Source organism: Pongo pygmaeus, chromosome 2, assembly GCF_028885625.2.
Source record: "Pongo pygmaeus isolate AG05252 chromosome 2, NHGRI_mPonPyg2-v2.0_pri, whole genome shotgun sequence".
Lineage (NCBI taxonomy): Eukaryota > Metazoa > Chordata > Mammalia > Primates > Hominidae > Pongo > Pongo pygmaeus.
The window spans coordinates 130,385,084-130,404,599 of record NC_085930.1 but is presented as its reverse complement, the minus strand read 5'-3'; the positions used below and the strand labels follow the sequence as shown (position 1 = coordinate 130,404,599).

The 19,516-nt window shown below is 36.9% G+C and overlaps 1 protein-coding gene across 2 annotated transcripts in view; it reads left to right on the top strand.

Moving 5' to 3' along the window:
* The window catches only part of UBE2E2 (ubiquitin conjugating enzyme E2 E2), a 389,996-nt gene that overhangs the window by 287,079 nt on the left and 83,401 nt on the right, over positions 1–19,516 (top strand). For both annotated transcript variants that reach the window (XM_054479774.2, XM_054479776.2), the window contains exon 4: positions 7,032–7,164. In XM_054479774.2, the coding sequence (XP_054335749.1) occupies positions 7,032–7,164 (133 nt within the window). The remainder of the gene's footprint in view (positions 1–7,031; positions 7,165–19,516) is intronic.

The following is a 19,516-nucleotide window of genomic DNA, read 5'->3' as shown; positions in this document are numbered from 1 at the left end:
GCAGAATTTCTCCTGAAGCAGCAACCTTGGGCATTCAGCCAAATCGTAATTTGCTGATATTTTTCATTCTAAAAGATTTACCTTATTGTGTTTTTATTTTGAAATTTAACTATGAAAGCTTTAGGTTTCTTTCTTATTTAAAAAATAAAATCTGAAAATAAAACAGTAAGGGAATTGAGCATTTTCAGAATGTTGCAAGTGGGAAAACATTACTTAATAACCTAATACCTGAAAATCCTGTTGTTAAATAAACATTCTATTCATTGATAATTTGGATTTCCTAAGAGTGGCAGCAGTGGATATACATGATTTCTAAAGTTCTGCTATATCTAAATATACATCATAAGATTAGGTTACAGAATCATTATTATTTTTTTTTATGTACATGTCTTTGTAGCCTTGTTTTTCAGTCCTGAAACCATTCTTATAAATTTACAAAGCAGCCAACCTCTTTGAGTGTATTTTTGATCATCTGCAACATGTAACAACAAGCACAACAGCAACTGACATTTGGAGGGTTACTGTTTTCCAAGTTCTGTGAGTACAGTTCTACTAAAAATTTACAAGATTGATGCTATAATTATCTCATTTTGCAGTCAAGGAAACTAAGACATAGAAAAATTACACATTTACCCAGGTCCTAACAGGCTTTAAATGCCAAGGCTAGGATTCAGACAACTTAATCTGACTCCAGAGCCTGTTTATGTTCTTCATCGTTGCTCTGTACTGCAAGTGTCCTCTGGCACCAAATTTTATTTGATCAGCTTGAAAGATTAGTGATCATTAAAAGATTAAAAGATTTCTTTCTCACTTCTTGATTCATGATACAGAAATATGATGTGAGCCATGTATGTAATTTTAAATTTCCTGACAGCCAGACTAAAGGAAAAAGAAATAAGCGAAGCATATTTTCATACATTTTTACACCAATACATTCCAAGTATTACCATTTCAACGTGTAGTTGTTCATTAATAATTATTAAATTAATAGGGAAATAGTAATTATTAAAATTATTAATGAGCTATTTTACTTTCTTTTGCATTAAGTCTTCAAACTTAGGTATATATTTTACACATACAGCACATTTCAATTTGCCCTAGCCACATTTCAAGTGCTTAGTAGCCACATGGCTACCATATTATAAAGCAAAGTTTTGGATGTTGGGTTCTCAACTGGTACATATCCAAATAGGAGTCGGGCAGAGGGCTGTGCAGTTCAAGAACCACTGCTGTAAGCTTTGGGATTTCAAGTGATACATTTCTAAAATGTTAGAAGAGTCCAGGTTGCTAAAACCCAGTTTTTATATGAGGGAAATAGTATTAGTTTTATATGCATTTTTTTTTTTTTTTTAGAGTCTCACTCTGCCACCCAGGCTGGAGTGCAGTGGCGCAATCTTGGCTCACTGCAACCTCCACCTCCTGGGTTCAAGCAATTCTCCTGCCTCAAATAGTATCCCATCTTCTATCTCTTGGGATAGGAGTATTCCAGATACTCCTCCCGAGTAGCTGGAATTACAGGCGCCCACCACCACACCTGGCAAATTTTTGTATTTTTTTAGTAAAGATGGGGTTTCACCAAGTTGGCCAGGCTAGTCTCAAACTCCTGGCCTCAAATGATCTGCCCGCCTCAGCCTCCCAAAGTGCTGTGATTACAGGCTAGTTTTATGTGCATTTTAGAATACCAGTCTGTTTTCAAGATAATTTGTTGCTACTGGCTAAGATTTCTTAAAGAGGCACACTTTGACAGCATAAACCAATTCAGAGTGATAATATTAGCTTTGTTATTTTAGTCCACTGTTAATAACTACATAGACAGCTGACTGACTTCAAAGAACCCATAAAACTTGGAGTTCTGACTGAGAGCCAAATAAAACTTGGAATGGGCAAAAATTGAGTTTATGTTATCTGCAGACATTGCCCTTCTTGGTGAGATATTGCTGTCTTCTGCTTCAGAGTCCCTTCCTCAGCCACACTATTTGTTAGTGACTCCTTATTTAGCCTATATCTTGTAATTTACTGTGGTTACCATTCTTAGGAGGCCATTTTAAGGTTTCTTAAAGTGACCCAGAGAATTGTAGCTTGGTATTTACTAAATGTGTTTGTGTTTGTTATTTCATAGCTGTATACACTCACCTGTGTGTACTTTTTAACTGAATTTATTCATCTACCTTGAAGTAATGTTGTAACTATAAACCTCTAATTTTCTCTACTTTTAAGCTCTTCCTTCTGATAAGCTTATGTATTCATATTGGGTTTAATTATAGCTCAGGGCATAACCATGTGTATTATTCATCTGAGTGAGTGAGCTTGTCTGGCAACAAGAGGCTGTTGTTGCCAAAGCTTTATTGTCATCTGGGCTGAATATACTCTGTCTATGCCTCATTGCCAGCCTCAAGAAAAGGAGGTAATGGCGCGATGGGGGAGGAATGCTGTACTCTAGTCCCTTACACCACTGCTTCTCATTATATTCCAGCGCTTTACAATAAGCTAGGATAACTGTGATTTTATTTACTTCATCTTTTTTTAAACAAGAGAAATCAAACACTAGAAATAAAATTTAATTCTGCTTCATTTCCTATCTCTACATGTATTTCCTCCCACCTCCCCATTCCACCTCATCCCTTGTTGTTCTCATAACCACCATCATGAATTTAGGTTTATCTTTCCAGTTAATTTCTTAAAAGACTTTGACATAGATATGTATCCGTAAATAATATAAAATATTCATACAGTAGGACCTGTAAATTCATACAGTAGGATCTTATAAATTAAAAAGAGTAGGATCTGTTTTTTTATTTATACAGTAGGATCACACTGTACATATGCAGCAAGTTGCTTTTCTCACCATATTGGTAGACCTTTGACATAATTTTTCTTAATATAAGAATTTGGTACCTATGTAATAACGTATCTAACACATGGTAGGTGAGAAAACCTAGTAATAAAACAGAAAGCACCTGAATCCACTACACACACTGAGAAGTGAAACATACCCAGAACCATTGAAACTCCAGTGTGCTGCTTCTCCAACCTCTGCTCCTACCCAGGAAACTACTCTTCTGAACTTTTTTCTTACTAGTTTTCTTTTCTTACCTCATATTTATGTGTCCCTCAGTAGTATATGTCCTTGTTTGCTTGTTTTTAAGCTTTGTAGAAATAGTATCATACTGTCATATTCTTTTTAGTCTTAATTTTTTATTAAATGTATTTTTAAGATTCATTCATGTTAATCTGTATATTTTCACTGCTGTATAATATTCCTTTGGGTGGATTTACCCATTTTTCTGTCAGTAGCCATTTGTGTTGTCTCCAATTTTGCTTTTATAAATAGTGCTTCTATAAACATTCTTCTCAATGTCTTCTGGTGGTACACACATGTAAAAGTTTCTCTGTAGTGTATACCTGGGAGTATAATTGCTATGTTGTAAAATAGGTGTACAGTTGACCCTTGAACAACTCAGGGTTTAGAGGTACCAACCCCCCGTGCCGTCAAAAATTCATGTATAACGTTTGACTTTCTCCAAATTTAACTACTAATAATACCCTACTGTTGACAAGAAGCCTTACTCATAACATAAACATTTCAATTAACACATATTTTGCATGTTATATGTATATATGCTGTATTCTTACAATAAAGTAAGCTAGAAAAAAGAAAATATTAAGAAAGTCACAAGGAAGAGAAAATGCATTTACAGTATTGTACTGTTTATTGTTACCCTGAGTTTACATCATCTGTTTACAAGATGAAATGGCAGCTAACCACAACTACAGACCTCAATCTACAGTGTATGTCAAGTAATTCAACTTTTTCTTGTAATGGCATGACTTTTCTCTGCTTCTTGGGAGCACTTCCAGAATCACTAGTGGCCCTTCGTATGGATCCCATGGTGTTATTTAAGGTTTACGGTATTGCACAAACACAATGAAAAATATGCGAAAACTGAGAGAGCGCACTTTTTATGGCAATACGCAATTTGCTGGAGAGATGAACTGCTCATGCAGAGATGATTTTTGTCACGTGGCATTTTAAGCAGCTATTGACAATAGCTGAGTTCATTGCAATAGCAACAGGAGGTGGCTACAAAATTATTACAGTAGTACAGTATGTATTACAGTTACTTTTATGCAGTTATGATTTAATACTCTATGTTTGTGTTTGCTTATATTTCTTTTAAATATGCATGGCATCATGTATGGTTTGTGTGTATAATTTTAACTTTATAAGAGATTGGTATATATTTTCTGGTAGTAAATAAGAAAAACTAGTATCTACGTATATTTTGTGCACTCGTGACATTCTTTTTTCTTAATTTTTCAATATTTCTAGGCTAGTGCTTTGTCAGCGAGTTTTTTCAAATTGTCACAAATCTCAAATTTTTCTAATGTATTTTCTTGAAATTTACTTCATCTAAGTTGACCCACGCAATGCAGACCTGTTGTTCAGGGGTCAACTGTATATTCAACTTAACTAGATGAGCCTATATTCTTATCCAAAGTAATTACTCATACTCATCAGCAGTACATAGGAGTTCTAGTTTTTCCACATCCTCATCAACATGTGGTTTTGTCAGGCATTGATTTTTGCATTTGCATTTTGTAAAATAATATTACTGAATTTTGATTTTCAGTTTCATTTCCCTGATTTTGATGATATTGAGCATTTTTCATATGATTATTGGCCATTTGTGTTTCCCTTTTTTTGGAAATGTCTATGTCTTTTTTAATAGAGTCTTTTTTTAGTTGATTCTTAGGAACTTGTGTATTCTCAACACTAGTATTTGGTCACTTTTATATGATCCAAATATCTTTTCTCAGTTTGTGGCTTGCCTTGTCACTCTCTTCAGTCAAACTCTAATATTTTGACTTTTGCATTTAAATATTTAATCCATCTGCAGCAGCGTTTGTTTATTTACTGAGGGTAAAAATCCAGTTTCTCTGTTTTTCAAATATAAAAACTTTTCCTAGTCCCATCAGTTGACATAAATCAGGTTTTCATATATGTGTGGAAAAGTTTGAGGAATTTCTTTGAGCTTCTGAAAAAATTTTAAAATTAACTTGTCGAGTTTTGGTTTTAAAAAGCAGTTGGACTTTTTAATTGGAATTGTGCTGAATCAATTTGGAGAAACTGACATTTGATATCAGGTCTCCCTACCCATAAATTTTGTATCTCCCTCCGTTTATTTAACTCTTATGAGTATGTTTCAATAAGTTTTATATAATTTTCTCCATAAAGATCTTACACATCTTTTATGACTTTATTCATAGCTTCCTTACAAGACCTATTGCAACTCATTTAAAAATACATTTTCTAGGAGCCAGGTGTGGTCCAGTGATGCATGCCTGTAAACCCAGCTACTTGAGAGGCTGAGACCCAAGAATGGCTTGAGCCCAGGAGTTCAAGACTAGTCTGGGTAACATAGTGAGACCCTGTCTCAAAAAAAAAAAGTACACTTTCTAGTGGTGTATTGAAATGATGTTGATATTTGGATATTGATCTTACATCTAGCAATTTTGCTAAACTCTTTTTATTAAGTTTAATACATTGTGTGTATATATGTATGTATATGTATATATATGTGTATATATGTATATATATGTGTATATATGTATATATGTGTATATATGTGTATATATATGTGTATATATGTGTGTGTATATATATGTGTGTATATATATATATTTGGGCTTTTTTTCTGTGAACCTAAATACTACAAATACTGTTTTATTTCTTCTATCTCAATCCATATACCTTTTATTTTTCCTTCTGATTTTCATACTTTGATAAATATGATCTCTAGTCCAGTACTGATTAGAAGTGGAGATAACAGCCATTCTTGTCATGTTTATCAATTTAAAGGGAGTGCTTTTAATATTTTACCATTGAATATAGTAGTTAATGTGAGGTTTTTGATAGATGTCTTTTATCAGGTTAAAGAAGTTTCTTGCTATTCCACTTTTGCTAAGTTTATGGAGTTTTTTGAATTAGAATGGCTGTTTGTGATAAAATGGCTGCTCAGTAATGAATTTTCTGTAGATATAAACTCATTTCAAAATAAGAGGGAAAAGAAGCTGAATCTTTATTGGCAATAAAATCTTTCCCAAGCCTCTTAATAGGGTTGCCTACTTTGTTATAGGGTGTGAGGAGAACTTCTAGTATTCTATTATTATTACATGTAGGTAATAGCTTGATGGAACAAAAAGAACACTGGAAAGCTAAATTCTAATCTCATTTTGCCCTTCTTTTCACCTGAGAGAACTAATAAAATTCACTTGACTCATGTGGGCCATATTGTTTTCAGCAAAATTCTCTGAAACTCAGAGACATGTGTACTGCTAGTAGCCGTGTGGCTTCTTCACTTGCTTTGTTATTAATTCATCATCATCCAACATATTGACTTAAGAGGCACTAAGGACGAGGTACAGCCTGTTCCTCAAGCACATTCTAGGGAGGGTGGAAAGAAGCATTAGTTACAAAACACAGTTATAAAACAAAATGATACATCTTATCATCTACAGACCTCATTGGTCATGATGTATGGGTCAGGAAGTCCTTTGGGTGGGGAGAATGAAAGGAAGATTCAGATGGGATATGATATTTGAGCAGAGACTTTGGATGATGAACATTGAACCTCCTTTGTGTTCTCAGTTTTTAGCAAAGGGATCAGACTAGTCATTCCCCAGAGGTCCTTCTAACTTTGAAATTTTGTCTCTGACATCACAAATAATTTCATGCTTTTATTAAACATTTGTGTTTCTACCTCTGGCCTATGGTCCTTGGACTCTTGTTCCATAGGCTTAGGGTTGTGAATGGCAAAAGAGGATCTTGGTGTTCTTTTATTAAGTAATACCAACATATTTCACTTCTAGGATAATGACAATATTGGCAATATGAATCTTAACATGAGAGTTAACTGATTAACTTTTTGTGTTTTTATGGAATTGCTCAATTGGTTATCATAAATAGATTTTGTTAAATTCCAGCCTTTATGTAATTTCTAAGCACATTTCATTTGTATGTCTTATTTCAGTGCTGGACCCAAAGGAGACAACATTTATGAATGGAGGTCAACTATATTGGGACCCCCAGGATCTGTCTATGAAGGAGGGGTGTTCTTTCTTGACATTACCTTTTCACCAGACTATCCGTTTAAACCCCCTAAGGTCAGTATGAAGTTTTCATTGATTTTTAGCAATATGGATTATATTTCTAGATACATATACTTATTCTTAAATATACATTTCTAGGGATGCATGTCTATTCTGTTGTCACAGACAGCTTCCCAGGATTGATAGTGTATAAAATGAAACAGTGTAAAAAATCGTAGGTTATTCCTCCACCCCAGCTTTTTACTGATTTCATTGTTGTTTCTCCTCCTTTTTCTCCTCATTATCTCCTTTCTTTGTTATACGTTTTAATGTAACATTAAAACACCATGTTTTATGGGTGAAAATGGGGACATAAGGTTGGGCCAGGGTGAGTACCAGAGCCCAGAAAATCAGACGTAGCCTGAAGCCAGAGCCCAAGCAAGCTAAGCGCAAGAATCAGGCTAAAGGCAGAGGAAGCCTTGCCAAGGCAAGGTTTATAGCACCAGCTATGGAGGTTTGAGTTTTGGTGCCTCTAGAGTTCAGCTGCTCACATGTAGTACACATGGACTAGTATGGAAAGTATGACCCACAGAGACTTAAAAATCGTGTTGAAAAAATTTAGCGAAGAAGTATTTATAATAGTTCATTAATGAAACTGATTAATCAATGAAAAGTCATTTATGTTCATGTCTGATGTGCAAGAGTGCAGTGAAATCAGAACATGAAAGAACTCTCACTTATTTAAGCCAAGCTTATATACTTTAGAAAGTCTTCACATTCTTTTCTACTGCCTATAAGTCAGATATTTGACTGTTTTAAATATTGTGTCATCTCCATTAGCATTTGTTCTCCACTATAGCAAAGGAAATGACCCTGAGGACACTATGTTTTGGCTACCAAGAAAGAATTCTCATCTGGCCCTGACTTAACGTCACAATGCTCAGGGATAGAAAACTTGTTTGCATTGTGGGTTGGAGTAAACAATATAAAAAAACAAGAATAAGACTAGACCTTCACCATGACTTTCTATAATTCCCCTCCCTCCTCTTTTTTGCCCCTGCTCTTCCTTTCTTCCTTCCTTTCCATTGATGCTTAGATAGTGTTACCAAAGCAAAAAGTGGTAACTATAATTATCCTCAATGAGGAAACCAAGGACAGAGGAACTAAGTAACTTGTCCAGCATTATGCATCAAGCAAATTGTGGTGTAAGGATTTGAATCTGGAAAGCCTGGCTCCAAAGCCCATACTTCTTCCTACATTACACAATACATTTTATTCAAGCTATCAGGGCTGGTGGCACTGGTGACCACCAAGAGCTTGCATTTGGTAGGTTTTCAATGACAAAGCCATAGTAAATCTAATACTTATCTTCTCCCTTTACTGGATGGGACCCTTATACCTTCCATTTCTACTTTAGACCAGCCCTTATGTCACCTGGAGTATCTGTTGTACTATGAGGGATGTAAGGACCTTTCTTTCTCAGCCTCTACAGTAAAGGATGCACAGAGTGAGGAAGGAGGAGGAAAACTCAGACCAGGCTATTGTGCTGCTTATAAATCTGATGTGATCTGTTCCTTGAGATTAGTAGTTTCAGAAAATGTGTGGGCTTATCCTAGTTCTGAATGACAGAAATGTGTAGATTAAACAAAGCTAGAATGAGCTGGGAGGAGAGAGTCAAATCGCATTCTTGACTTTCTTCACTGAGTCGTGCACTCTACTGGGCATCAGCTCTGCCAACTCATTTCTTCTCCAGAACACTCCAGTAAGACTAGGATGTTCCCCTGTCACAGAGGAGGAAACACAGATGAGACTTAGAGAGGTTTTCCAATAATATACAACCAGGAATCTACTGAAGTCTGACTCCAGGGGCCATGTACTTTCCACTGAATTATACACACTTCCCTTGGAGAAGTTGACTGGTAAAAATAGGGCGTGGGAGGAATGCTTTATCTGTCCTCGAATGTTCCAGGGTAGGGGTTGGACTTTATCCAGGATGGTTGGATGGGACAAAAATAGAAGCAGGAGGGTGTCAGTTACCGGGAAGTAGATTTCAGTTTTTTCTGAGGGAAATCTGACCCACAGTTGGACAGTCAACTTGTGTGTAGCTCTACCTTTGAGACACCACACTTCCCTTTACTAGGAGTGTTCAAGAAAAAACTGAGTTACTACCTGTCAAGAATTTTACCAGAAAAAATGGAAGCCCTCCACATCATGAATTGGACCAGACAATCTCTAAGGAGAAAAAAAAAGCAAACTTTGGTACCTAGAACCACAATTCAAATGCACATTTGATAGGTATCTGTGGAAAGTATTTAAAAGCAAATTATCACCTCCTAATATATCAGTTTTAGAGATCAGATTTTGTAGATAGGTGTGTTACTCGAGGGAGAAAAAACTTGGGGTGTAGTGAAGGCTATTAAGTAAAACAAATACTCTTATTATTAATAGTTTTGATGTAACAACTCCATGCCTTCCTAGTGTCCTGTTACTGTAAATAGTACATGTTTCAAGTTGTCTTGGGTTTTTTTTTCTGTGCTGCTTGGTATTTTTCTCTCTTTTGCTCTTTGTTTTTTTCACGTTAGCCACGCATTTTAATTCCTGCAACATTTCCCAATACTCTGAAGAATGCACCAGGGAAGCAGTGGGTGTCAGGGGGAATTACTTATAAGAGCAGATGCTTATAAATACATCTGATGGGCTATCTGATGGTTATTTGTGTGGATATACATACCATAAAATTAGTCCGTAGCATGATTGGGTTCATGAGATAATTTTTTCCAAATTATCATAAATAGAACCTTTTATGAGGACTTCTAAACACTGCAGAGCCCAAATGTACCTTTTAAAGGTCAGGGGAATGATTCGAGATGTCCCTTCTTGTTGCAGGAACTTTTTCACAATAGGGCTTGATCAGGTTGAACACCCTATATTCCGCTGCCCAATTTTTTAAAATCAGAGATGAGCTATTCTAGTAATTTCTTCCAGAATTTGCCTAAATTCTAATAAGGCAAGCAAAACAATTACTACCTGAGTACGTAATGTTAATTAAACTTAGTATTCTAGTTTTAAATAGGTTGAGTATTAGCACTTTTCAAATGCTATATTTCAGTACAGTTTTTAGTACATCGAATTTCTTATATGTTTATGCCTTTTACTTAACCTATAGCACAATTTTACTATTTCAAAGTAGGTAAGGCATTTTACATGGTATCTTTTCTTGTATGACATTGTCCATTGCATTTGATGTCAGGTCTTCAGTTGAGTACTTAACCACCAATGATAATATTATTTCTCTGGGAAAATACCTGTTTAATAGAACTCCATCTAGGAATACTACATTAAGGCTAAAAAGAAAAGTGTAATGAACTGCTAGTGTGTGTAAAAGCTTTTTACACCTATTTGTTTTTCAGTGTAGACATATGTTTTAATGTTTTAATTCAATATCTGTTTTTAAGGTAGAAGTTGCTTTGTTTTTTGGGGGTTTTTTTGTCATTTGGTTGGTTGGTTTTTGTTTTTGTTTTTGTTTTTTGAGATAGAGTTCGCTCTTTTGCCCAAGCTGGAGTGAAGTGGCACAATCTCGGTTCACTGCAACCTCCGCCTCCTGGATTCAAGCAATTTTCCTGCCTCAGCCTCCCGAGTAGCTGGGATTATAGGCACCTGCCACCACACTCGGCCTATTTTTTGTATTTTTAGTAGAGACAGGGTTTTGCCATGTTGGCCAGGCTGGTCTCGAACTCCTGACCTCAGGTGATCCACCTGCTTCAGCCTCCCAAGGTGCTGGATTACAACCGTGAGCCACCACGCCCGGCCAGAAGTTCCTTTATATTTTGCTGGGGATTAGCTTTTAGATTCATAGATAATTAGTTTTTAAATTTATAGGTAATTACTCCTCAGCCAGGTGCAGTTGCTCACACTGGTAATCCCAGCACTTTGGGAGGCTGAGACAGGAGGATCATTTGAGATCAGGAGTTCGAGACCAGCCTGGCCAACATGACAAAATCCCATCTCTACTAAAAATACAAAAATTATCTGGGCATGGTGACTCACACCTGTAATTCCAGCTTCTCGGGAGGCTGAGGCATGAGAATTACTTGAACCCAGGAGGCAGAGGCTGCAATGAGCTGAGATCGCACCACTGCAGTCCAGCCTGGGGGACGGAGCAAGACTTTGTCTCTAAATAAATAAATAAATAAATAAATAAAATTACTCCTCAAAGTGCTCAAAATCTGTACTTTATTTTAAAAGTTTAATATGTAAGTATTTTAATGTTATTCATTTTGCAGCCTACGTATTTGTTATATAATTAAAAAACTATTGCAGATAAGCAAAAGGGAAAAAATTTGCCTGTAATCTCCCCCAAACTGATTATTCATGCCATTTAGGTATATCTGTTTTAAGACTTTTGTTTCCTTCATTTGTATCATATACATATAAATATGTACACATACATGCCTGTACATATACATACATAAACACACATACACCTTTTTACAAAAATTGGGCCATACTCCCCATGGCTTCATGATTACTTTTTAATCTAATGTTATATTTTCATCCAGTGCCATATATTATATATTTCCAGTAAACATTTAATTGTGTTACAGTTATAAAGGCTGCCTAGTATTCCATTGTATAAATATACCAAAATTTAATCACTTTCATGTGGCTGAACAATTAGGTTCTCATTGCTTCTGTTATAATCAGTGATGTGATGAAAATTCATATAATTACACATTTTTATACTTTTATGATTTTCTCAGGTTAAATTTGTTGATGTGGAATTTCTGGGTAAAGAGTTTGCACGTATTTATAGAGTTTTTGGTAACGATTGACAAATCGTGCTCCAGAAAAATCGTATCAGTTTACATCGTGACCATCAACATGACAGTGTAGAACCTCCCTACACTCCCCTCAGCTTTTAGGATTTTAAGTCTTTTTTACTGGCAATAGATGAAAAGTCGTATCTTATGGTTAAATTAATTTACATTTATTTGACTGCCTGTGAAATGTATGATAGTTTTCATGTATACTGTTGTCCTATCTCATTATTTCTTTTCATGAATAATATAAAAAATATTTTATGTTAAAAGTCTTACATCAAATAAAATTAACAAGGATGCTTGAAGAATTCAGAAACTAATGGAATATATTATGCTGGGGTTTTTTTCTACCAAAAACACTGAAAATATTGTGACACTCTGTGTCTAATGTTTCTGTTTCAGACATTCTTTCTTTTTTTTTTTTTTTTGAGACAGGGTCTCACTCTGGGGCCCAGGCTGGAGTGCAGTGACATGATCATGGCTTACTGCAACCTCCACCCAGTCTCAAGCTATCCTTTCACGTCAGCCTCCCAAGAGGCTGGGACTACAGGCACACACCACCACACCTGCCTAATTTTTGTATTTTTTTTTTTTTTTTTATAGAGACAGGGTTTTGCCATGTTGCTCAGGCTGGTCTTGAACTCCGGGGCTCAAGCAATCTGCCCACTTTGGCCTCCCAAAGTGCTGGGATTACAGGCATGAGCCACCGCCCCTGGCCTGTCTTAGAAATTGTAATGACTTACATCCTCAGTAAGGACTCATGTTAGGTAACAGGTCTGATTGTCTTTTCAGTAGAAATGCATAGGGGTAATGCATTTTTAATTTAGCTTTTTCTGTCTCCCTGTGGCTGTGTACATGACAAAAAATAAGTGTTCATTCTAAATAGATTTGAAATTAGGTAGGTGAGAGAGTCACTCATGTTTGTTTTTTATTTTCAGTATTTCAGGCAACTTATGCACAGGTTAGACATGCTGTGTCCATGTTCCTGGAAAACACTGTTTTCTTTGGTAATGGCAAGACGATAGTATCTGCTGGTGATAAAATTTGTGCCTCAGGTGTTTTATAAAACAAGACAAAAAATTACACACGTCAATAAAGTGTAAGTGAAATTAAGAATGATATTCAAAATCTTTTTAAATATAATTTGTTCTTTCACTACAAATTTTAGCAAGTACATTTTAAAATCCTAGAGATCAATTCAGAGCATATCAGTTTATGGGTTTGTTTGTTGTTATTTTTTATAAAGTCTAACTATGGGTTGCTTACTAATGTCAGCTAATGCAGAAGGCCTTAACTGCTTTTGAAGAGTGAAATAGATGGGGTCTTCAGGTTTTCAAAATCTTTATTTTCAGGTTTTCAAAATCTTTATTTTTCTCATTAGATTTTAACCTTAAATTGACAGGTCATGGCTACTCATAAATAAGGTAGCTAATTAGTTACGATAAGAAACAGTGATATTCAACATCTGAAAGCCAGAGAGAGATCTGTAACTGAAGTTCAACAATGAGTTCCACAACTGCACCCTTACTAGATTATTATTATGTACTTGTTTTTATTGCTAATGCTACTACTCAAAGAAGAAAGTTGAATGTGTTTCCTGGAATTTTCAGTAAGAGCAGTGATTTATGTGTGTGAACCCAACTACCCATTCATTTACTCCAGCCTTGGTTAGAGAACATGCAGTTTTCATGGAGTAACATGAATTGACTTGTTTTTAACCTGAGTTCGTGCATTCATATAAAGCTTGGCCATGGATCAAGTTCTTTCTTACATTTTGAATTGCCTATTTGACATCTCTAGTTGAACATCCAGTAGTCATCTCAAACTTAACAAATCCAGAACCAAATTATTGATTACCCCATTCCACATCAGCCAGACCAGCTCCTCTAGTCTTCCCCATATCAATGAATGTCAGGTCTATTTTTCCAGTTGCTAAAACTAAAAACCTTACATTCATTCTTGACTCCTTTCACACAGCTAGGCAGACCCAGTCCCACTGGCTCAATCTTGACAATAAATCTAGAATCCAAACATTTCTTACCATCTTCCCTAGAAACTCTTTGGCACAAACCACCATCAACTGTTCTCCTCCCTCAGATTATTGTGGAAATCTCCTATGTGGTCTTCCTGGTTCCACCCTTGTCCCTTCGACAGTATACTCCATACGGTGAAAGATTCCTTTTTTATTTTTTTGGCTGGAATGGAGTGGTGTGATCTCAGCTCACTGCAACCTCCGCCTCCCAGGCTCAAGCAATCTTCCCACCTCAGCCTCCCAAATGGCTGGGACCACAGGCATTTGCCACCATGCCCGGCTAATTTTGTATTTTTGATAGAGATGGGGTTTCGCCATGTTGCCCAGGCTGGTCTCGAACTCCTGAGCTCAAGCAATCCGTCCGCTTCAGCGTTCCAAAAGTGCTGGGATTACAGGCGTGAACCACCACGCCCAGCCTAAAGCTTCCTTCTATAGTGTGTCAGATTATGTAAATTATTTGCTTAAACCCTTCAGTGATTCCCAGCTCCTGAATAAAAGCCTGTAAAACCATATAGAACCACCCCGTCCACAGAATAGTTTTCAAAGTTGCCAGCCATCATTTTTTACTCAAATACTCAAAGCATGCTTCTTCACAAGCCTTTCCATTTCTTCTTCCTTCTGCCTGCATTTGTATGCCACCCAGAAATTCACATGACTCACTTCATTTCTCCCTTGATGTCTCTGCTCAAATGTCACCTTTTCAGAGAGGTTCTTGGATGACAAATTCCACCCTCCTTAGGTTCCCTATAAACTTCCTCAAACTTCCTCACAACCACTACTATACTTGATTTTTTGCTATAGCACCTCTCCCTCTTGGTGTTATATATTTCTTTGTTTATTTGTTTATTATGTTTCCCTTTCCCCAATTAGCATGTAAGCTCAATGAGCACAGAAACTTTGTCTATTTTGATGTCACTCCTTTAATCTCATCCATGTAGAACAATACCTGGTGATTCAGTAGGCAGTCAATAAAAATTTGTTGAATTAGTTAAATGCATGTAACTGTGCCATAAGCAAAATGTTTATTACCCCCACTTCATGGATCACAAAACTGAGCTCCATGGAGGTTAAGTTGCGCACAGGCCACAAAGGAAGTAGGTAGCAGAACCAGAATCTAAACCCAGTTCTAAACTGAGCCTTTTATCTCCAATTATAGAGAAGGTTGAGGTTGCTTATATTCCTGGAAGAAGGAATACTTGTTCCTGGATTATACACTCTGGTATAAATTAATTATATCACATTATTCTCCAACCCAAGTATTTTTGAGGGGAGAGGAAAGACAGTATGAGGAGGAAAGAGATGGTATGAGGAGGAAAGAATGTTAGAAGAGATTTTGTGTGCCTTTCTGTTTTGCCAGGAATCCTCTTTCCAAAGACACTGGGGGCTTTTCTCCAATATGTTTCTAATTCACAGACTGAGGTGTTATATCTATGTTAAATAATAAATATTGATTTCTGGATTTTGCCAGCTTTAAAGAAGTTACTTCACATTTCACAGATCATTTTCACATTTAACTAGTGTCAGAATGGCCTTGTATCCTCAGTATCATGACTGGGCTGTCATAGGTTTGCTTACATCACATGAGTCAGTTTTTCTTTTTGGTCCATGCTCCTTTTGATAAACTTTTAATAATGGCATGCTATCCTTAAATGTTGTGTGAAATTCCAAAATGAACGTGATGATTAAAAATTGATCAAAATGGTGTCATTGTCTTTGTGCTTTTAAAATAATGCACATATCTGTGTGTCCAGCCACCACCTACAACTACCACCAATTTAGTAATTACTAAGAAGTAGGATTGGGTTTTGTTTTCAGGGCAAAGAATACCAACTTTATTGTAAGCCAAATTAAATATGCCTATAAGCTAATAGGAAATCAGCCTTTTGGCTGACAGGAAGTTTAATTTAGCCATATTTTGGGAAGATACCTTTGTTCCTAGCTTTCTGTAGTCTAATGCAGTTCACTAATTTTAAAGAAGGACCTTTAGTTTATTATTGTCTCCTGAGATGCTTATCGCTCAAGCCAGCTTAATTTTTCAGGTTGGATCAACTCAACCAACTGTACGTTTGCACAAGCCTTGAAGAGGTGGTGGTGAATCAGCCACTCTGATATCTACTGACACACCCCTATAAGAGCCCTGCCATAAAGGTGGAGGTTTCAAACAAGTATTTTACTGTGCTTCTCCATGCCCTGGAGTTCCTATCTCTGAATGTGACCGCACTCTAAATGGAAGTTTGTGTTGGTTGATATTACTGTCAGCATAACTGGGAGGGGTAGATAGGCCTGAATTCCTTCATGATGGATGTTCTTCTGCGGAGAAGTTAGGTGAACAGGGGAGACTGAAGTGAGACATTCAGAAGCTTGGAAAATGAGGATCTTCTTTGCCTTCAGGGCTCGGAAAAGGTTCAGCTCCCTTACCAAAGAGGGGTGACTTTTCTAAGGAAAGATTCACAGATGACACAAGTGATACCCTCCCCTCACGTGAGTTTTCTGAAGAGAGAAGGGTAAGGTAACTCCTCCAGGTACAGTCTTCAGTATCCGAAACATCAAAGGGTATTGAGTGATCCACTCACTGGTCCCATAAAACAGTGAACACTGGAAACTCTGAGAGAAACACTCTAAGCACATAAAATTTAAGGACAATAAAATGATACTGGAAGAAATATTCTTGTAAAGAGGAAAGCCTTCTGTAGTACTGAGCCAGATGAAGCTTCAGTTTTGGCATTTTCCTAACCTTATAGGAAAGGGCTTTTATGGAACCAGATCAAGACATGGAACAGACACCCTGTGTTGATTGTCTGTAAATTTGAAAACAAATTATCTTTCATTGTCCACTTGAGGGATGGGATGGGGAAATAATATTCTATATGTAATGAAAAAAATATAATATTCCCCACTTTATTTAAATATGTTACTTGCTTAGATAGTTATTTGTGACGTTATTTTGTTCAAGCTGGGATACAGTAGGCAGATCTGAGTTCATTTCTAAGACTGCCTGCCAAATATCAATCCCTTTATGGCAAGTGATCAAATTTCCTTGATTTTTTTCTTTTTTTTTTAATATTTTTTTTTATTATACTTTAAGGTCTAGGGTACATGTGCACAATGTGTAGGTTTGTTACATATGTATACATGTGCCATGTCGGTGTGCTGCACCCACTAACTTGTCCTTTACATTAGGTATATCTCCGAATGCTATCCCTCCCCCCTCCCTGCACCCCACAACAGGCCCCGGTGTGTGATGTTCCCCTTCCTGTGTCCAAGTGTTCTCATTGTTCAGTTCCCACCTATGAGTGAGAATATGCGGTGTTTGGTTTTTTGTCCTTGCGATAGTTTGCTGAGAATGATGGTTTCCAGCTTCATCCATGTCCCTACAAAGGACATGAACTCATCATTTTTTATGGCTGCATAGTATTCCATGGTGTATATGTGCCACATTTTCTTAATCCAATCTATCATTGTTAGACATTTGGGTTGGTTCCTAGTCTTTGCTATTGTGAATAGTGCCGCAATAAACATACGATTTTTTCTTTTCATTAGAGTTGGAACAGGATCTCTTAGTAAGGTAGCAGCCTCTTAGAGATTTGTTCAAGGAGGTCTAAAGAAAATGAGACAGAGAGAAATGAATGTTCCTAGTTTCCAGCTGTCCAAGAGAAGAGTCAGTACATGATCATGGCTTATTGATGAATTAGATAAGATAGGACCACCGGTCCTTTCGCAGGTGTGGTGCAGGTCTTGTCCTGCCAAAAATAAGGAGAAACAAAGTCAGACAGTCAACAAAAATTATAAATAACATGCATCTAGGGAGCTGGGCATGGTGGCTCACGCCTGTAATCCCAGCACTTTGGGAGGCCAAGGTGGGCGGATCAGTTGAGGTTAGGAGTTTGAGACCAGCCTGACCAACATGGTGAAACCCTGTCTCTACAAAAAATACAAAAATGAGCCAGGCTTGGTGGCACACGCCTGTAATCCCAGCTACTTGGGAGGCTGAGACATGAGAATTGCTTGAACCCAGGAGGTGGAGGCTGCAGTAAATCGAAAGCACGCCACTGCACTACAGCCTGGGTGACAGAGCGAGACTGTCTCAAAAAAAAATAATAATAAGATAAAAGAAAATGGATCTAGGATCAGACAAAGTTATTCATACTGATTCATATAAGCATAGCTATTCTAAACCATCAGGTGAATTTTTCTTATGGTATCAGCGTGTTAGCTGTTAACAGAGACCTGCCAAAAATTCTTGTAGGTTGGTTGCTTTTTTAAATACCTGTTTTAAGGCTCATTTATAAAGCAGAGGTTTATTGAGCCCCTACTACTTTCCAGGCCCTTGATATATAAAGATGAGATACAGCCCTGGAAGCATGGAGACAGAAAGAACAATTAGGGGCTGACACAATAGTTCAGCCCAGAAAAGAATTAAGGTTCAGCTGTGAAGATAAAAACAAGGAGAATAATGTATACTCATTCCATTATGAAGTAATCATGTATGTACCATGCAGTGGTCTGGATACTGAACATAGAGAAGTGAGCAGTGACCTGCCCCATCTTGCATAGAATTTACATTCAAGATACGATAGAATAGGATTTTTTCAACTTTGACCCAGCTGACATTTTGAGCAAGGTAATACTTTGTAGTAAAGGGCTACCCTTTGTATTGTAGAATACATAGCAGCATCCCTGATCTCTACCAACTAAATGCCCACAGCAATCTCCCCTATCCCTCATTGTGACAACAAAAATTTCTCCAGATGTTGCCAAGTATACCCTGAAGGAGGGGATTACCCTGTTGAGAACCACTGTGTTAGCACTGACATCCATATCTACTGGTGACTAGTTTGAAACATCAGGAAGGACTCTGGTTTCTGATCTGAATGACCAGGTAGGGATATGTTGCTTGTGGGGAACTTATGGGACACCTGAGTGGGAAGTGCAGAAATGTTCAGCCAACAGCTTCATAGATCTGGAGTTCAGGTGAGTCATATGAGCTAGAGGTACTGATTTGGGAGTTAGCAGACACAGATTTGGGTGTTAAAACCCTAGGTAGAATAAATGATCTCGCCTAGAGAAATGGGCAATTTTCAACCCAAATTGAACTTTTGAACCCATAAATTTCCAGAATGGGTTTTCCAAAAGAAAAGAATGATAACTGAAAAAACTAACAAAGCTGACATTTTCTCTTTTTCATTAAGTTCTCACTGTTTGAGGATTGGAAAGTTATTTTCCGTATAGAGTATTGTTGCTGGAAAGCTTATACAATAATACCTCATAAAATATCATGCTTTTATTACAAGGAAAAAACCACATTTGTTGTTAATAAATTATATAAATTAATTTTCTCACAAGTGCCTAAATCAGGCCTAAAATAAGTCAAAATAATTACCTGTAGTTGCAGTGGCCTTCTGCAGGGCAATGGACTGAATGACTTTTTTTAAGCTCCTGTTGAGCCTTTGGTTTCAGTTTTAATCGAACTAGAACTTAGAATAAGTAACGTGATTAGGATCACATAGCTAATAAGGCCAGGGTCAGGATTAGAACTCCTGACCTCCTAATTTCCAGTCCTGCAGCCCCTACTCTT